Consider the following 21,790-nt stretch of genomic DNA (forward strand, 5'->3'; position numbering starts at 1 on the left):
TTTCAACACTGGTTAAATTCACTTCTGTATTTCCATGACATCTCTTAATTGTAACCTTCTATAAAATAAGAGAAGCACATACTTCCAAAATACAATAGCATGCAGGGTGTGGTGGCGCACACCTTTCATCTCAGTGCCCTGGAAGTAGAGGCAGAAAGATCTTTCTGGAAGTCAAGTCCAGTTTGTTCTACAAAGCGAGTTTCATGCCAGCCAAGATTAGAGAGACCGTATCTGAAGAAAACCAGTCCTGCTTCCTGTTTCTCTATCTGTCCTCTTACTATGGGAACCTGCCTGGTCCTGAGTATAAGATCACTGGTGGCCACCATACCTGCCAAGGTTTGCACGTGTGTTTTAGAGATCCCAACCCAGTCTTGATGCTTTCATGACAAGAGTGTTAGCCACTGAGCTGTCTTCTCAGCTGAATGTCTGTTGCAGGTACTGTTTCAAGGAAAGCATATGGTTTAGAAGGACAAGAGTTAACTTAGAGAAGCAGCATTGCTTAACCCCAGGTTCAGGAGACCTTGCCTCAGTGAGTAAAGATGAGAGAGATCAAGGAAGATGCCCGACATCAACTCCAGGCCTCAGGCATCTGTGTTGGAACTTACGACAATTTCTCTGTTTGTAGATTCCTCTCTTTGGTGCTAGGACTGTTGTCCAGAGAAGCCCTGACGAGCCAGCACTGAGCAAAGCTGAGTTTGTTGAGAAAGTTCGTCAGAGTAACCAGGCCTGTCATGATGGAGACTTCCACACAGCTATCGTGCTGTACAATGAAGCCCTGGCAGTTGACCCTCAGAACTGCATTTTGTATAGCAACAGATCTGCAGCCTACATGAAAACCCAGCAGTACCACAAGGCGCTGGACGATGCCATCAAAGCCCGGCTCCTCAACCCCAAGTGGCCAAAGGTAGCATTTATTCACTTTCACAGCAGTGCCTGTGTGCTTCCTTACTTTAGGGTAGCATTTCATTGACTCAATACAGATATGCATTCATAGACTTGGTACCTCGGCAAAATCTACAGTGAGTGAAACTCAGCAGCCATCTTCCTTTTTGGTGGGGTGTAAGCGTGCTTTCTGTCCACAGCTCCTTCTTTTCCTTCTTGATGAGGTACTGGATCCATTCAGGTTTTAGACACCATTTTTTTTCATACAGAAGTTTTAGATGCAATATATTGATTGTATGTATCTCCTTAAATTTAAAATGAACTAATTTACCAGGTGGTGGTGGTGCACACCTTCAATGTCAGCACTTGGGAGGCAGAGGCAGGGGGATCTCTGTGAGGAGTTTGAGTCATCCTGGTCTACAGAGTAAGTTCTGGGGTAGCCAGGGCTACACAGAAAAACCCAGTCTCAAACCCCCCCAAACAAAACTAGTTTATTTCCACAAGTACCTGCTTATTTTAAGAATGTTCTTTAGTCAGGGAAATCTTACCTAAAAATAATCATAATTAATTATATTCCCTTGAGCCCTGCCTGTGGCAGGTTGTTGGTTTTGTTGTGTGTAGAGATGCTTCTTAACTTAATGATAGCATAGCATTAGATATACAGATTGACTTAGCTAGGGTGTTACTCTGCGAGCAGATATCATGACCAAGGCAAGGCTTTGCAAGACAGGGTTTCTCTGTAGGCCTGGCTGTCCTGGAACTTACTTTGTAGACCAGGCTGGCCTTGAACTCAGAAATCCGCCTGCCTCTGCCTGCTGGGATTAAAGGTGTGCACCTCCACCATCTGGCCCAAGGTAACTCTTATAAGGACAACATTTATTTGGGGCTGGCTTACAGGTTCAGAGGTTCAGTTCATTATCATCAAGGTGGGAACATGGCAGCATCCAGGCAGGCATGGTACAGGCAGAGCTGAGAGTTCTACATCTTCATCTGAAGGCTGCTAGGAGAAGACTGGCTTCCAGGCAGCTAGGATGAAGGTCTTAAAGCTCACACCCACAGGGCCACACCCACTCCAACAGGGCCACACCCACTCTAACAAGGCCACACCCACTCCAACAAGGCCACGCCTCCACCAACAAGGCCAAGCCTCCTCCAACAAGGCTACACCTCCTAATAGTGCTACTCCCTGGGCCAAGCATATACAAACCATCACACATATATGTATGTATAAATCATAATTGAAAATAACTTGAGTGAAGGATTAATAAGCTGGGAATGGTAGTGTGCACACCACCCAGCATCCAGGAGGCCAAGGATCATGAGTTTAAGGCAAGTGCTTTAGTTAAGACAAAACTTAATATGCATTCAAAACAGGCAACCTACCACACATAATAGTTAGTCTGCCTTTGATGTGCTCAATGCATTCAGGCTGGTTTAGACCACACAAGCTGGGTGTGGTCCTCCTGCTTGGAACTATAGCATCAGAAGGAAGACTTCAGGTCTGAGGTGAGCCTGGCCTTGATAGAAAGTTCTTTAAGATAGCCTGGGCTGCATGACAGGCCCGTGTTAGAAACAGCCAGTGTTGCCACTTCTGGAGAGATGTGGCAATGCCAGGTGAAGGCTGCTGAGTGCAGCACCTGGAGAGCATGGAGCCACAAGGTCATGGACGCACATCTCCTTCACAAATGGGGCAAGGGATACACTTATCCGGCTGAAGTCAGTCCCTGACATTCCCACCAATTTCATTAAAAATTGAGCTATGCAGTTTAGAGAATCATCTTCTTCTCAGGTGGTTTGAAATCAAAGCAGCAAATCAGACACAAAAGAGAAAGCATCGAGGAAAGAGGATTGTTCCGAGTTGCCAGCTGGTGGCCCACCGAGGAAGAAACTCTGGGGATGTGCACATCTCCTCCTGCCTGATCCTGGCCTCAGGACGCAGTGATGGGCACACCCATACTTAGGCGGTGCTAAGAGTTTTGAATCTTTCTAGACACACATTTATATGGAAGTCCTTTTAGGAGTCAGTTCTCTCTTTCCCCTGGTTGAGATAGGGGCTCACTTTCTGTGGTGTTGGTGTTGGGTATGCTAGGCTGGCTAGCACATGTGCTTCTAGTGATTCTCCTGTCTCTGCCTCTCAACGTGCTGTAGGATTGCTGGGATTTCAGCAGGGATGAGGGCAAGAGGGCTTCTCTGTGGCTGAATAGATGATGCCTCCTTAGCTTTATTCTCCTCTGGAGCGTGTGCGCGCTCAAACTCACACACGCACAAACTCACACAGACACACACACATGCACACTCACACACATACACACACTCACACACACACACTCACACACATGCACACTCACACACATGCACACACACACATACACACACTCACACACATACACACACCTGCACACTCACATACACACACACATTCACACATACACACACACTCACACACATACACTCACACACACACACTCACACACACATAAATATGCACACTCACTAGCAGATAGCACAAGTGATTCTTGTATACTTTTCACCTGCATCTCCTGCTTTTAACATCTTACCATATTTGGCTGATAGTTCTCTTTCTGACTATATCATTTTTACTATTATTTTTTGAACCATTTGATACTAAATTGAAGACAGATTGTCTTACCACTTCTAAACCCTTCAGAATATATTGCGAATAATTCTGCTATATAACCACAATGCAACCACTAAACCAGAACATTAATATTAATGTGATAATGCTGTCCAGTCCATATACCCCACTCACAACTCACTCACTGATGGCTCAAGAAATGGCCTTTGTGGGCTGGCGAGATGGCTCAGTGGTTAAGAGCGCCGACTGCTCTTCTGAAGGTCCCAAGTTCAAATCCCAGCAACCACATGGTGGCTTACAACCATCCGTAACGAAATCTGACGCCCTCTTCTGGAGTATCTGAGGACAGCTACAGTGTACTTACATATAATAAATAAATAAGTCTTAAAAAAAAAAAAGAAATGGCCTTTGTGGAAATAATTTATTTTTTGGCCCAAGATCTACCATTTGGAAAGAACTGTATCAGATTCTATACTATAATTGAGTATAGTCTCAGACCTATAGCACCTACCCACATTCTAAGTAACTTACTTGGCGTACTAGATTTGGTTGGCTAGTTACTTTTCTACTACTGCGAAGGCACCCTGACTAAGGCAACCTAAAAAAGAAGGCATTTAATTATTGGAACTGGGGATCTGCTTACAGTTTTAGAGCGTAAGTCCATGAACATTTCCTAATCCCACCTGGAGAGAATAAGAACACTACCATGATTTTTTGGGCCAAATTTGAAGCAAGCTGTATTACATACTAGCCAGGAAGGTGGACACTGGCCAGGTCCATACCCAGGATTGCCAGAGAATGGTAGCAAATTATGTTAGGCAGGAGCTTTTAAAGGCAAAACCTACAGGGCTACGCACACACCCTGAGCTACTTCCTGCCCAAGTACCTTCCACCTAAATGTGTACGTCCTGTGGAGTTGGGGAAACCAACCTTGTTATAGAAGTCAAAACACATAGTTTGTTACCTCATATGAACAGCCTCCAGCACTCCAGGAAGTTATCTGTCCTTGGGCAAGTGGGCTTACAGGTTAGAGGCCTTTTTGTTTTATAAAGATCATTTATGCATAGTAATTAAAACTTAAAACATAACTTTAACCCTCATACATCATGTCTGGGAGCATGCAATAGGCAGTAGGCAGGCATGGCTTTGTGCAGTAGCTGGGACCTTAGATTTGATTTATAGCAGGAGGCATTCTAATGTATGAGCCTTTGGGGGACATTGTCTTTTAAACCACCACAGTTTCTAAATTTGCCTAAGAAGTTAGACTAAGGAGGCTGCCCGCTAATTACAATCTCATGCATGTGTACACTCACCTTTCTAAAACATCCAAAGTCTCTTGACTTGGGTTTTGTAAAATAAATCACTTGTTTTCTTACTCCAGAGGCAAGAAACAGAATACAAATCACCATCAAAGTAGAACCAACAGTTCAGTGTTGGCTGCTGAAGGCTTGGGAAGCCGCAGGTCTGGGCTCTGCCATTCGCAGCTCACTTAGCCCTTCACAGGCTCAGACTGGCTGTGCACAGCAGCTGCTGCTGCCTTCGGTAGTCATCCCATGGCACTGCACTTACAGTTATAGTCTCTACTGCACCTTCACCAATAGCTTCTGCTGGCTCTCCTTGGGAACCCTAATCCTGCTACACAGTGCCAATCCTCAATTTTTCTCCATGCAACATCACCAAAGCCTCTCTTGGTTCCAAGCCTCAGCTGTTCTCTTTGACTTCAAACCCTGGACCACCTAGGAGACTCCTACACCTTTCAAGTTGAATGCAAAGTATTGCCCCTTTCTGTTCTGCGGCTTTTGTGGGCTGACTCTGAGGAAACACTTCCCAGAAGATTATGTATGCCTCAGTGATCTCCCTTCTTCCCCTCCCCCCCCATCCTCTTCCCTTTCTTTTTTTTGAGACAGGGTTTCTCTGTGTAGCCCTGGTTATCCAGGCTGGTTTCAAACTTGTAGAGATGGCTTGCCTCTGCCTCCTGAGTGCCCTGCTTGATTCTGGCCTTTTCTTACTCACAGCTGCTTGATTATTCAGCCCCAGCTGACAAGAACCATAGCTACTCCATTCAAAATATCAAGTGGTCTCAATAAAATGTTTTAAGGGATTCTAAAATTTACCATTGAAACTTCAAAAGCTAGGCCTCCATGTCAGCACCAGTCTGCACAATAGCTTCTAAAGCTTTGAGCACTAGATTGCATTTCTAGACCAAATTTCCAGTACCCTTTTGAAATTCTCCCCCAAACTAGCAATATCTCATGAACCTGGTACCATAATTGAGTTTATAGAAACATTTCCATTTATGTGAAAATGTGCTTTTTTTTTTAATCTTTCTTGTGGAAGCAAAAGTGAATTAGAAATTGTAAGTAAAATTTAACTTTTATTTATACTTGATTTTTTTTCATGATGTCCCTTTATAAAGTGATTTTGTAAATGAAAATAATTTTGAAATGCTGTACAGGAAGAAAGGGAAGGGAGCTGATTACATATTAGGGTGGATACAGAAGTAAGCATTGTGATGGATCGCTAGGCAACAGGCTGTGGGGATGTAGCATTTCTCATTTGTGTCGTCATGTAACCACCGTGGAGCCCGAGCTGGGTTTCCTGTTAATCAAGTCCAGCTGTTGGTCCAGGAACACACTTTCCTCAGGGTACCGGGACGAGTTTCCCTCGTTCCTACAGTGTCTTAAACTGCTACTGACATACTACTCCCTGAAGTGGACTGCTGGACACAGCCCTGAAACCTTCAGAACAAAGAATGTGGCATGACAGCATTAAGGTTTCAAGTTTTGTTTTTTTGTTTTTTTTTTGTTTTTTTAAATAAATAGAACTCTTGTTTTTAATTCGATGAGCAGGAACTTTCCAACTTTACCCTCTCTTTACAATCTGTTTTTAATTTGCAAAAAAAAAAAAAAAAAAAAAGTTAGTGGTGCAATTTTGAGACATAAAATTGTTTAATGTATACACACACACACACACACACACACACATATATATATATATATATATATATATATATATATATTAGGTTTTTTCATTTTCTAGTCGTATTATCCCCAAATTCAACATATTATTTCAGAGATTTCAGTGCTTTTTTATTTGTAGCCACTTCATTTTCTACTTTCATTGCCCATGCATCAGTTAGTTGATGTATGTTGTTCTAGTTAGGGTTACTATTACTGTGACGAAACACTGTGACCAAAGCAAGTTGTAGAGGAGGGGGTTTATTACGGCTTACACTTCATCTCGCTGTTCATCATTGAAGGAAATCAGGATAGGCACTCTGTCATGGCAGGAACCTGGAGGCAGCAGCTGATGCAGAGGCCATGGAGGGGTGCTGCTTACTGGCTTGTTCCCCATGGCTTCTTAGCCTGCTTTCTTATAGAACCCAGGACCACCAGCCAGGGTTGCCCCATCCACAATGGGCTGGGCCCGCCACCATCAGTCACAAATTAAGAAAGTGCCTCATTTCTTATAGAGGCATTTCCTAAATTGATGGTCTCTCCTTTCAGATATAACTCTAGCTTGTGTCTAGTTGGCATAAAACTTGCCAGTACAGGCATCTAGGCTGTTTCCCAATTTCTAGGTCAAGACAGAAATCAAGAAGGAAATTACATTTTTTAAAAAAAGAACTGAGTGAAAATTGAAATATAGTATACCCAAATCTATGGGACACAATGAAGGCAAACACTGAGCTCATCACACGGAATGTCTGAATGAAAACCTGGAGAGACTTTAAAAAGAAAAGATTTATTTATCTTATGTATATGAGTACACTGTAACTGTACAGATGGTTGTGAGCCTTCATGTGGTTGTTGGGAATTGAATTTTTAGGACCTCTGCTCACTCTGGTCTATCCTGCTCCCTCTGGTTGGCCCCACTCGCTCAGTCCCAAAGATTTATTTATTATTATACATAAGTACACTGTTGCTGTCCTCAGACACACTAGAAGAGGGCATCAGATCTCATTACGGGTGGTTGTGAGCCATCATGTGGTTGCTGGGATTTGAACTCAGGACCTTCAGAAGAGCAGTCAGTGCTCTTACCCTCTGAGCCATCTCCCCAGCCATGGAGAGATCTTTTGTTTTTTATTATTATTTTTATGAGAATTATTTTTTTTAATTAGGTATTTATTTCATTTACATTTCCAATGCTATCCCAAAAGTCCCCCACACGCTCTCCCACCCACTCTCCCAACCACCCACTCCCACTTCTTGGCCCTGGCGTTCCCCTGTACTGAGGCATATAAAGTTTGCATGACCAATGGGCCTCTCTTTCCACTGATGGCCGACTAGGCCATCTTCTGATACGCAGCTAGAGACACGAGCTCCCGGGGGGGGGGGTACTGGTTAGTTCATATTGTTGTTCCACCTATAGGGTTGCAGATCCCTTTAGCTCCTTGGTTACTTTCTCTAGCTCCTCCATTGGGGGCCCTGTGATCCATCCAATAGCTGACTGTGAGCATCCACTTCTGTGTTTGTTAGGCCCTGGCATAGTCGGAGAGATCTTTTAAATAACTTAGTGAAACCTTTGAAAGCTATGGAAGAAGAAATGATACCCAAGTCTAAGAGTCAATCTTGGGGTGAAATCAATGAAATGGAAACAACCAAACACGAATACAAAGTATCAATGATGGGCTGGGGAAATGGCTCAGAGTGTAAGAGCACTGAGTGCTCTTCCGAAGGTCCTGAGTTCAAATCCCAACAACCACATGGTGGCTCACAACCACCCGTAATGAGATCTGACGTCCTTTCTGGTGCTTCTGAAGACAGCTACAGTGTACTTATTTAAATAAATCTTTGGGCCTGAGTGGGCAAGGTCAACCGAAGCAAGCAGCGGTCCCCCATTCATAGGAAGGCTCACAACATCTATACAGCTACAGTATACTTATATACATTAAATAAATAAATAAATAAATAAATAAATAAATATTTAAAAAAAGAGAAAGGAATGAAATTAAGCCACATGCTACAATATGGATGAGTCTTGAGAGCATCACAGGAAGTGACGTTTAAAAAAAAATTAAAGAAAAAAAAGTATCAATGAAATGAAGAGTTTGTTCTTAGAGAAAACAAGATTGAAAGCCTTTAACAAAATCAATGGAAAGACACAATGAAAGGATTCAAACTAATAAAGTTGTAGATGAAAAGGAAGACTGATTTAATTCTGGGAATTATGAAGACATAATAACATAATAGTATAGACTGAGTTAATTTAGGGAGTCATAAGGACATGTTTTAAAAATATATATTCCCACAAACTTGAAAACCTAAAAGAAGGCTCTCTGCTCCTCCCTGTTTTCGGAGACAGCCGCATCTTCTTGTGCAGTGCCAGCCTCGTCCGGTAGACAAAATGGTGAAGGTCGGTGTGAACGGATTTGGCCGTTTTGGGCGCCTGGTCACCAGGGCTGCCTTCTGCTCTCCACATGGCAAAGTGGAGATTGTTGCCATCAACGACCCCTTCATTGACCTCAACTACATGGTCTACATGTTCCAGTATGACTCCACCCACGGCAAATTCAACGGCACAGTCAAGGCCGAGAATGGGAAGCTTGTCATCAATGGGAAGCCCATCACCATCTTCCAGGAGCGAGACCCCGCTAACATCAAATGGGGTGAGGCCGGTGCTGAGTATGTCGTGGAGTCTACTGGTGTCTTCACCACCATGGAGAAGGCCGGGGCCCACTTGAAGGGTGGAGCCAAAAGGGTCATCATCTCCGCCCCTTCTGCCGATGCCCCCATGTTTGTGATGGGTGTGAACCATGAGAAATATGACAACTCACTCAAGATTGTCAGCAATGCATCCTGCACCACCAACTGCTTAGCCCCCCTGGCCAAGGTCATCCATGACAACTTTGGCATTGTGGAAGGGCTCATGACCACGGTCCATGCCATCACTGCCACCCAGAAGACTGTGGATGGCCCCTCTGGAAAGCTGTGGCGTGATGGTCGTGGGGCTGCCCAGAACATCATCCCTGCATCCACTGGTGCTGCCAAGGCTGTGGGCAAGGTCATCCCAGAGCTGAACGGGAAGCTCACTGGCATGGCCTTCCGCGTTCCTACCCACAATGTGTCCGTCGTGGATCTGACGTGCCGCCTGGAGAAACCTGCCAAGTATGATGACATCAAGAAGGTAGTGAAGCAGGCATCTGAGGGCCCACTGAAGGGCATCTTGGGCTACACTGAGGACCAGGTTGTCTCCTGCGACTTCAACAGCAACTCCCACTCTTCCACCTTCGATGCTGGGGCTGGCATTGCTCTCAATGACAACTTTGTCAAGCTCATTTCCTGGTATGACAATGAATACGGCTACAGCAACAGGGTGGTGGACCTCATGGCCTACATGGCCTCCAAGGAGTAAGAAACCCTGGACCACCCACCCCAGCAAGGACACTGAGAGCAAGAGAGAGGCCCTCGGTTGCTGAGGAGTCCCTATCCCAACTCTGAGGCCCCCAACACTGAGTATCTCCCTCACAATTTCCATCCCAGACCCCCATAATAACAGGAGGGGCCTAGGGAGCCCTCCCTACTCTCTTGAATACCATCAATAAAGTTTGCTGCACCCCCCAAAAAAAAAAGAAAACCTAAAAGAAGTGGACAAGGTGTTTTGCTTTCTTTTGTTTTTTAATATATGACCTACTGAAGTTAAATCAAGATGAAATAAACAGTGTAAACGAATCCATAACCTCTGTAGAAAGAGAAGTGGTAGTTAAAGCTCTTCCAACCAAGAGCATGGTGCTTCATGTTTTTAATCCCAGCACTCGGGAGGCAGAGGCAGACTGATCTCTGTGGGTTTGAGGATAGCCTCATCTGACAGCCAGAGCTACATTAAAAAAAAAAAGAACAAAACCAAAAAAACCCAAACCCGGTCTACAACAACAACAACAACAACTAAGCACCACCATCACCAACAAAAGTCTCCCAGCCAAAAAAGCCCAGAGCCAGATGAATTAGCTTAGCACAGAATCTACCAGACCTTCCGAGAAATCTCCTTACCTTCAAAAAAGAAAAACATACAAAGACAACAAAGTATAGTAAAATTATAGACTGATATTCTTTAGGAACATAGATGCATAAATTCTTAACAAAATTCTTGCAATCTGAATTCAATGACACATAAAGAGATTATCCACCATGATCAAGTTGGCTTCATCCATGATTCAGGGATTGTTCAATGTATGTTGATCAATAAATGTAATTCACCGTATAAACAGACAGGGGTGCATGTGTACTGCAAGATAGTAAAGGTGATTTATAGTAACTCTTAGCCAACATCATCATAAAATGGACAGAAACCCAAAAATCATTTTTACGTTAGTTAGGAACAAGAGAAGGATGTCCACTCTCTGTGTACCTATTCAGTATAATACTTGGAGTCTTGACTAGAGCAATAGAGAATTATTTTATCTCTGAAAAAGAAAACACTTAGTATTACTTTGAAATAGAAATGTTGTGCTTTCCAAACGTAAAACTATCTCCACGTTTATAAAGGTCTGTACCCTGTGTTAGCCTCTCCACATGTATAAAGGTCTGTACCCTGTGTTAGCCTCTCCACATTTATAAAGTTCTGTACCCTGTGTTAGCCTCTATATCAAGTAGTGGATAAATAACATATGCATCATACAAATACTCAAACCATACAAGGATAATCTGTATTGTTTAGAAGCTTAGGTGTGCATGACCTGTTAGTAGGACCATGCTGAGTAACAGACAGGTGTGAAAATCATGACAAAGTAGATGTCCATGGAGTGACACCTATTGATGGATAAAATTATTCAACTTTGTTTATTGGTATCATTCTCCTTGACATTTCAAAATTTAATAATTATTTGTAATGATTTGTTTCATTACATACCTGTACTACTTATTTAGATTGTACCAAAGCAACATGCTTATTTTTTTTAAATTCACTTTACTATTGCATCTATGACTCCTGATCTTTTTCTTAGGTTTTCTATCTCCAGGGTTGTCTCCCTTTGTTTCTATACCCATTTTTAGATCCTGGATGGTTTTGTTAAATTCCTTCACCTGTTTGGTTGTGTTTTCCTGCAATTCTTTAAGGGATTTTTGTGTTTCCTCTTTAAGGGCTTCTACCTGTTTACATGTATTCTTTAAGGGAGTTGTTTATGTCCTTAATGTTCTCTGTCATCATCATGAGATGTGATTTTAAATCAGAGTCTTGCTTTTCTGGTGTGTTGTGGTATCTAGGGCTCACTGTGGTGGGAGAACTGGGTTCTGATGATGCCAAGTAGTCTTGGTTTCTGTTGCTTATGTTTTTGCTCTTGCCTCTCACCAGCTGGTTATCTCTGGTGTTAGCTGGTCTTGCTGTCTCTGACTGTGGCTTGTCCCTCCTGGAAGCCTGTATGTTGATACTCCTGGGAGACCAGTTCATTCTGGGAGGAATTTGGCTCTGGAGAGCTGTGGCACAGGGTCAGCTCCAGGGTGCAGACAGAAACAGGAAGGATCCTGTCCCAGGCTGCTCCTCGATTCCTGTGTCCTGAGGGCTCCAGGCCGGTCCCTTGGAGCAGAAGTGGTGGTCTTACCTGTGCTCACAGGCGTGTCTGCACTCCTGGGAGACCATCTTTCTCCCGGAGGTATTTGGGTATGGAACACTGTGGACAATTCACTTTACTATTGAGGGCTTTTTATTACTATTATTACTACTACTATTATTATTATTATTTCTTTTTTTTGTTTGTTTGTTTTTTTGAGACAGGGTTTCTCTGTGCAGTCCTGGCTGTCCTGGAATTCACTCTGTAGACCAGGCTGGCCTTGAACTCAGAAATCTGCCTGCCTCTGCCTTCCAAGTGCTGGGATTAAAGGCATGCGCCACCACTGTCCGGCTTATTTTTGTTTTGTTTTGTTTATTTGAGATGGGGTCTCATTGTGTAGCCCTGGCTGTCCTAGAACTCTTTTTTTTTTTTTTTTTAAAGATTTATTTATTTATTATATGCAAGTACACTGTAGCTGTCTTCAGACACTCCAGAAGAGGGCGCCAGATCTCGTTACGGATGGTTGTGAGCCACCATGTGGTTGCTGGGATTTGAACTCTGGACCTCTGGAAGAGCAGTCGGGTGCTCTTACCCACTGAGCCATCTCACCAGCCCCCCTAGAACTCTTTATGTAGAGCAAGCTGGCCTGAACTCACAGAGATTCTCCTGTATCTGATCCGCCTCCAAGTGCAACCAATCAGAACAATGGATTTTCTTGATACTATTTAATTTATGAACAAATTTCTATGTTATGATATTCTGAGGTATATTAGGAAGGTGTAAAGTCATTGAATAACATTGATTTTACTTTATTACATTTTTTAAAGCTTTATTTATTTTATGTATATGTGGTTGTTGGGAACTGAAGTTTTAGGACCTCTGCTCACTCCGATCAGCCCCACTTGCTCCAGTCAACTCCATTCGCTCAGGTACACTGTAGTTGTCTTCAGATGCGCCAGAAGAGGGCATCAGATCTCATGGTTGTGAGCCACCATGTGGTTGCTGGGATTTGAACTCAGGACCTTTGGAAGAGCAGTCAGTGCTCTTACCCACTTAGCCATCTCTCCAGCCCATTACTTTATTTTGTATAAGCAGTTTTCTTATTTCTTTCTTGAGGCAGAGAGCTATTGAAAAGTCAGACAAAAATAGAATGAGACTTTTTAGCTTAAATAATGTTTATTTTCGGGCTGGTGAGATGGCTCAGCAGGTAAGAGCACTGACTGCTCTTCCAAAGGTCATGAGTTCAAATCCCAGCAACCATATGGTGGCTCACAACCATCCATAACGAGATCTGATGCCCTTTTCTGGAGTGTCTGAAGTCAGCTGCAGTGTACTTATATATAATAAATAAATAAATAAATAAATAAATAAATAATAAAATGCTTATTTTCATTTAGTCTCTCTCTATATGCATATGCATATGTAGTCTACACAGACAATCATATATCTATATATACAAACATATACCTTTTATAGATTTTTGAAAAGAATTTGAGATAGAATCTCATGTACTCCAGGCGGGCCCCGAACTCACTGTGTAGCAGAAGGTCCCCAGAACTTCTCTGGCCCTCCTTTTTGATCTCTCAAGTGCTGTGGTCCTGGGGACTGAATCCAGGCACACTAGGGCAGTAATTTGCTGACAGAACTACATCCCTAGCCTCTGTAATATATTTTTAAACTCCTGGCATTTTAGTATTTTAAGTCAGCCTTTGCAGCATTTTTGGAATCAGATGTAAAAATTAAATCTAAGGAGTCAGTTATTTCTTCTGCAAGGGTGACAACATCAATTATTTAAAAAATAACTATAAGATTAGTTAGAGGAAAGCAAATAGATTGAGATAGAAATAATATAAAAATATTAAACGGGACTCATGACCAAATAAATTGGCTATAACATTAAGGACATGTGTTGAGGGAACTAAAGAGGTAGCGTTAGATGACCTGGCACCTAGTGCAACCTAGGGGATAACATGAGACACAGCCCTGTAGTAAGAAAGGCCAGGCTGCTGTCATCTGCTGAGCCTGCATATTACCTAGGATCTGTCAGAGATGGAGCAGGAAGTCAGTCACTGCTCCTAAGTGAACTTAATACTCCCCTCTCTGTTTTCTTATCCCCTGTGTATGGCTGACTTTTTGGCACTGTACATTCAAATGATCTGTTTGATCTAGATACACATTTTAAAGAAATAATATAAAACACAGGGAAAGATTTCTCAAAAAGTATTTCTGTTATCAATTATTTAAATACAATGACAACCCCAAACAGTGTTTATATTGCAGTAATGAGACAGATAATGTTGTCTCGCTGTCCACAGGAGGGAGTCTGGGTGTTCTGTGGGAAATAGAGAACACCTGTTGCAGACATGATGTCCAGAGAGGAAACAAGGAGGTCTTCCTCTTCCCTTCTCAGCTTTAGGAAAACGTGTTTTTTTCTCCTCCTGAAATTACTGATTTCTTGTAGGATTTCATACCCAACGGTATTGCCAACGGTGATGGATCTGTGTCTGAGAAGTAACTGAATGCCACAGCAATGTGTACAAAATGGTTTCAGAGGTTATACTTACGTAGTGGGACAATGGAAACCCTTAAGAAATCCTTCTTAGTGTTTAAAAGGACTAAACTTATCAAATATTGCCTTTATTATTTATAAAAAATTAATTATGACATTTTGTTGGTATCCCCAACTTGTGAGATCGCAGCTGTGTATTGTGTCTTTTTTGTTGTGGTGTCCTTGTTGCTTAGTTTATGCCTGCTGTTTAGTGAGCATTCAGTACCCTGTAACTAGTTATCTACACCAGGCCTGCTGTTTAGTGAGCGTTCAGTACCCTGTAACTAGTTATCTAGACCATGCCTGCTGTTTAGTGAGTATTCAGTACCTGTAACTAGTTATCTAGACCATGCCTGCTGTTTAGTGAGCATTCAGTACCTGTAACTAGTTATCTAGACTGTTCCTGGTATTTAGTGAGTGTTCAGTACCCTTTAACTAGTTATCTGGCCCATGCCTGTTGTTTAGTGAGTGTTCAGTACCCTGGAACTAGTTATCTAGATGAGTAAGTTGTACAGTGATGTAAAGTGTTTACTCTTTAGGCTAAACAATTTGAGAGCAAGATCATAAAGTCCTGCCCCGAATGTCAGATCATGTCTAACTTTGTCATTCTAAGTGAGTACTGGGTGGAGGAGAAAGAAGAGAAGCAGAAACTCATTCAGAAATACAAGGAGGCTATGAGCAACAAGGCGTGCAGGTATTTTGATGAAGGACGTGGGAGCTGCCCATTTGGAGGGAACTGTTTTTACAAGCATGTGTACCCTGATGGCCGTACAGAGGAGCCACAGAGACAGAAAGTGAGAACATCAAGCAGATACCGGGCCCAACAGAGGAGCCACTTCTGGGAGCTCATTGAGGAGAGAGAGAACAACCCCTTTGACAGCGAGGAAGAGCAGGTTGTCACCTTTGAGCTGGGTGAGATGTTTATGCTTTTGGCTGCAGGTAGGGATGACGATGACGAGGAGCTGACAGACTCTGAGGATGAGTGGGACTTGTTTCACGATGAGCTGGAGGATTTATATGACTTGGATCTATAGCAGCGTTGCGTGGCGCGGGCACTGGTCTGCGGAGCCTCAGACAGTAGCTGTCCCCTGCGCTGTGTGGCAGTGTGTGTGGCTCTCCTAGGCAGCCCTTTCAAACTCCAGGTGCTGTGGTCACTGCCCAGGGCCTGTTCCTCCACCCTTCCCTTTCCCTCAAGAGTGTGGTGTTTTCTCTGTTTCAAAAGTTACAAAAATAGATCTTAAAGTTAAAAAAATTCCAATTTCACTTTTCACAGAAATAGAAAAAAGTAATTCTAACATTTATATGGAACTACAAAAGCCCAGAATAGCCAAAGCAGGGTTGAATAAAAAGAACAAAGCTGGATATAATACATAATTCTTTGTTCAGACTATATGATAAAGCTATTGTAATTAAAACAGCATGTTACTGACAAGACTAGAAACACTAAGCGATGGAATAGGAATCCTAGAGGTAAATCCATGTGTTTACGAGTCAGTTACTTTTGGATGTAGGCGCCAATCAGAAAGACAGTATCCTCTGTAAAGGGTGTTGGGAAGTCTGGGTAGTTGTATACAGGAGAGTAAAGTGGGCCTTTATCTCTTTTCAAGAACAAAATGTATGAAAATAACAAAAAAGAAGACCTGACATTTGGTGGGGAACATTTTGAGGGAGTACTTGGGAGAGTTGTAGGGAGAGGGGAGGGTATATCCAAGATGCTTTGTATACATATGCATACATTCTCGTAGAATAAATACTAATATTTTAAGATTTAAAACTCAAATGAATTAAATACTTAAGACCTACAAACTATAAAAGAAAGTTTTTTATATTGGAAGAAAGAACAAGGTAGAAAATAAATGACATTTATCTGAGACATGATTCCAAAAGACGAGGTAACAGCTATATGAGCTGCATTGTATTCTAAGAGGCTCTGCAATAGAGACATCTCCAGCCCCTCACACATGCACACACACACAGGCACACACACACATGCACACACATAGATACAGGCACACACACATACATACACACACACACATGCACACACACATGCATACACACAGACACACATACACACCCAGGCACACACACAGGCACACATGCATGCACATACACATGCACACACACACACATAGACATACAGACACATACACACACATATGCATGCACACACACATGCACATACACAGACACACATACACACCCTGGCACACACACAGGCACACATGCATACACACACACACACACATGCACACACACGCACATGCACGTACACAGACATACAGATGCATACACACACATGCACATACACATAGGCACATATGCATACATACACATGCACACACCCAGACACACATACACATCCAGCCACACACATAGGCACACATGCATACACACATGCACACATACACACACACACATGCACACACACGGACATACAGACACATAAACACACATGAATGCACACAGACATGCAGACGCATACACACACATGCACGTACACACAAGCACATATGCATACATACATATACATGCACACACACAGACACACATACACATCCAGGCACACATATATGCACACACATGCACGCACACACATGCAGATGCATACACACACATGCACGTACACACAGGCACATATGCATACACACATGCACACACACATACACACATGCAAACACACGCACACAAACAGACACACAGACACATGCACACACATGCACGCATACACAGGCACGCACACATGCACACATACACAAATACAAATGAAGTGATGCTACTTGGGCACAGTGTTCTTTGAATCTTGTACAAAAATATTTAGGCCTGCCAGTTTCTCTGGGTCATTGCTGTTGTCTCATGGATGCTACCTCATCACATAAGAATTATGAGTAATTTTAGGGCTGAGGATGTAACGCCACGGTAGAGTACTTCCCTAGTATGTGTGAGGACCTGGGTCCTATCCCTAGGATCACAAAAGTAAAAAACACACAGAATGTTTCTAAATGCCTTTCTCTTGTTAACCTATTATTATATTGCAGAGACTCTATTGGTCAGAGTTCTCTAGGGTAGCATAATTCATAGAATAAATCTACACACACACACACACACATACACACACATAGGCTAGTCCAACAATGGCTGTCTACCTGTGGAAGGTTTAAGTATGTGTTATTGTTCAGTCTACGAGGCTGAGTGTCTCAGCTGGCTCTCAGTATGTGTAGACTACCTCAGAAGTAGGCACTAATGCCAATGGTGGAATGGACCTGCTGGCAAGGGCGAAGCAAGCAGGCGGAGAGACTTCTTCCAAGTCCATTATTTAGGCTGAAGGTGCGGCTCACATTAACGGTAGATTTTCCTACCTCAACAGCTCTGGATTAAAGGTTTATCTTCCCACCTCAAAGATCCTGACTAGAAGTGGCTCCTCCCACTTCAAATGATATAATTAAGAAAAAAAATCCCTCACAGGTGTGCCTAGCCATTTTGAGTTTTAGTTAATTCCAGATGTAGTCACGTTGACAACCAAGACTTGTCATTGGAAGTCCACCCCTTGTCAACCTGATATACATACCTCCTTCTGTCATGTTTAATTTCTAAAGAAACAGTCACCAGGTCATAATTACACTTAGCATGATACTTGTATCCCATGTACAATCACAGACACATTATATACTTAACCAGGTCATAATCTCACCTATATGGTATAACTATCCATTCTATAACTGAAATCCCACTATACATTTAGAATGGGTGGCAATATCCGTTGGGAGGTGTTCTTTTAGTATCTCAAACATAACTGTCTAACCACTGATGCTCCCTTAATTGGTGTTACATTATATGATAAAGAAATTGAGGAAAGAAAACACAAACATCTGTATACATTGTTTTTTCCCCTTTATTGAACATTGATTCTTTTCTCATACAATATATCTTCATTAGTTTCCCTTTCCCATACTCCTCTCAGTTGCTCTACTTCCCCTCCCATCCAGATTTACCCCCTTTCTGTCTTCCCTTAGTAAACAAACCAAACCAACCAACCAAACAAACAAACAAAGGCTTCAAAGAGATAACAACCAAACATAACAAAATAAAATATAATAAAATAAAGTAAAAATTATCATAATTGAAGTAGCAACCCAACAGGAGGAAGTGTTCAGCAGCAGGAGGAGTCAGAGCCCCACTTGTGTAGGAGTCCCATTAAAAACACTCAGCTAGGAGCTACATTGTATATGGAGAGGACCTGGTGCAGACCCATCAAAGCCCTGTGCTTGCTGCTTCAGTCTCTGAGCTAAGCTCAGAGAACAAGACTGTGTGCCTTGTTTTCCTGGTGTGTTATGGCAAGCACATCCTCCCACCAGCTCTCACAATCTTTCTGTCATTCTGCCTCCTCCATGGGATTCCCTGAACTCTGCAGGGAGGCATTGATGGGAACCTCCCATTTAGACTGTGTGTAATGTCTGCTGCAGGAGGAAGTCTCTCTGCTAATGACTGTATAAGGCAGTGATCTACGAGTGTAGCAGAATATCACTGGAATCATTATGTTGATACTTTTCATTTTTTAAGACCAGCAGTATTTGGTTTTACCCTAGGTCTTTGGCTATCTAGTCTCAGATTCTTTGTTACCTAAGCAGTGTTGGACATGGGCACCTTCTTGGGAGTGAGTGGGTCTTAAGTCAAATCAGACCTTGGTTGGCTACTTCCACAAGTTCTGTGCAGCCATTGCCCTAGCATATTTTGCAGTCAGGGTAAATGGTATGTGAAGGGATTTGTGGCTGGTTGGTGTCCATGTTTCTCTTTTGGTAGCTTGCAGCCAAAAAGACTTGAGTGCAGGGGTGGAAGCTTCATCCAGTCACCAGCTTGATGTCTTGTTCAGTGTGTTGTGTGGGTGTTGTCCTCAGTAGTGGGACCCCACTGCAGTTTGTGGAGAGCAACCCTTTGTCTTAGCAACAGCCTGAGTTGTTTGGAGTTTTGCGTGGGACCACCATTGGAAGTCTGGCCTGGTGACAGTAGGTGGTCAGTTGAGACTCTGTGTCCCCCATTACTAGGAGTCCTCATTAGGATCACCTTCCTATGTTCCAGGAAGTCTCCAGTGCACTAGGTTTCCTCACTACCCGCCAAGGGCCCCAGTTCCAGCTGTCAACACCTGATATCCCCTGCCCTTGTCTCCGCCCTCCCCAGTCCTCCTGTAAGATCTATTCTATTTTCCCCTCCTAGGGAGATCCATGTATCCCCCACCTAGATTCCTCTTCTTATCCTAATCTCTCTGGGTCTCCAGGTTGAGCTTGCTTATCATTTACTTACTGTCTACTATCAACTTATAAGCAAATACATACCATATTTATCATTCTGGGTGACCTCATTCAGGATGTTTTTTCTAGTTCTATCCATTTGCCTGTAAATTTCATGACATTTTAAAAACTTTTTTCTTTTATTTTTGAAAAAAATATTATATATATACTATTTATTTATTTTATGCATATGTGTTCTGTCTGCATGTATATTTTCATGCCAGAAGAGGGCATCAGATCATACTATAGATGGTTGTGAGCCACCAGGTTGTTGCTGAGAGTTAAGCTCAGGACTTCTGGAAGAATAGTCAGTGTTCTAAACTGCTGAGCCATCTCCCCAGCTCTATGATGTAACTTTTTAAAAATTCCATATTGTAAATGTACCACATTTTCTTTATCCATTGTTTAGTTGAGGGACATCTAGGTTGTTTCTGGTTTCTGGCTATTACAAATAAAGCTACAATGAACATGGTTAAGCAAGTGTTCTGTGGTAGGATGGAGTGTCCTTTGGGATATGCTCAGTGGTGGTATAGCTGCATCTTGAGGTAAATCAATTCCCAACTTTCTGAGGAACCACCAAACTGATTACAAACACACTTTTCTTTGTTTTTTAAAATTAATCATTTTATTCATTTACATTTTGAATGATATCCCCCTTCCCAGTTTCCCCATCCTATCCCCCTCTCCTTTGCCTCTCTGAGGGTGCTCCTCCACCCACTCACCCACTCCCACCTCTCTGCCCTAGCATCCTCTCATGCTGGGGTATCGAGCCTCCACAGGACCAAGGGCCTCTCCTCCCATTGATGCCAGATAAGGCCATCCTCTACTACATATGTGGCTGGAGCCATAGGTCCCTCCATGTGTACTCTTTGGTTGGTGGTTTAGTTCCTGGGAGCTCAGGGTGGTCTGGTTAGTTGATATTGTTCTTCTTATGGGGTTGCAATCCCCTTCAGCTCCTTCAGTCCTTCCCTTAACTCTTCCACTGGGGTCCCCAGGTTTAGCCCAATGTTTGGCTGTGAGTATCTGCATCTGTATTAGTCAAGTGCTGGCAGAACCTCTCAGGGAACAGCCATACCAGGCTCCTGTCAGCAAGTACTTCTTGGCATCGCAATAGTGTTAGGGTCTGGTGTCTGTAGATGGGATGAATCCTTAGGTGGGGCAGTCTCTGGATGGCTTTTCCTTCAGTCTCTGCTCCACTTATGTTCATTATAATCCTTCTTTCTGCAGCTGGTCACATGGCCTTAGATGATATTTATAACTACCTTCCTCTGCTACCCATTCTGTATTTCCTTCAACAAACAGTATGGTCAGGCCTATCACAGCAATATCCCAGTTTCCTGATACCAACTTCTGTCTTAGTCACTCCTTTTTTTTTTTTTTTTTTTTGGTTTTTCGAGACAGGGTTTCTCTGTATAGCCCTGGCTGTCCTGGAACTCACTTCGTAGACCAGGCTGGCCTCGAACTCAGAAATCTGCCTGCCTCTGCCTCCCAAGTGCTGGGATTAAAGGCGTGTGCCACCATGCCTGACTGTCACTCCTTTATTGCTGAGAAGAGACACTGTGACCAAGGCCACCTTTATAAAAGAACTTACTGTGGGCTTGCTTCCAGTTTCAGAGGATTAGACCATTATCATCACAGAGGGGCATGGTGGGGGCACGATGTCACTCAAGGCCCCAAAACAGTATTTGAGACCTACATCTTGATCCTCAGGCAGAGAGAGCAAAGCTGGGCCTTTTATGGGCCATTGAAACCTCAAAGCCTACCCCCAGAGAAATACTTCCTCCAACAAGACTGCACCTACAGGTCCTCCTCAAATATATAGCCCCTTCCCGAAGGAGAAGCATTCAAATATAATGGCCCATGGAGGCCATTCTTATTCAAACCACCACACTGACCTTAGTTAAGGACCTAAGGTGAATAGGAAAGAATCTTTTCTTTCCTTATAGTAGTAAAAAAACAAAAACAAAAACAACAAAACTTCATGCTAATGTACC

General features: G+C 42.9%; 1 protein-coding gene and 1 pseudogene across 3 annotated transcripts in view; both read left to right on the forward strand.

Moving 5' to 3' along the window:
• Positions 1–21,790, forward strand: part of Ttc28 (tetratricopeptide repeat domain 28) — a 408,048-nt gene that overhangs the window by 12,826 nt on the left and 373,432 nt on the right. For all 3 annotated transcript variants that reach the window (XM_029476931.2, XM_085837027.1, XM_029476933.2), the window contains one exon: positions 626–904. In XM_029476931.2, coding sequence (XP_029332791.1) covers positions 626–904 — 279 coding nt within the window. The remainder of the gene's footprint in view (positions 1–625; positions 905–21,790) is intronic.
• LOC147005335 (glyceraldehyde-3-phosphate dehydrogenase pseudogene) lies at positions 8,757–10,048 on the forward strand (annotated as a pseudogene).

This window comes from Mus caroli, unplaced genomic scaffold, assembly GCF_978045245.1.
Source record: "Mus caroli unplaced genomic scaffold, Mus_caroli_1 scaffold_4, whole genome shotgun sequence".
NCBI lineage: Eukaryota > Metazoa > Chordata > Mammalia > Rodentia > Muridae > Mus > Mus caroli.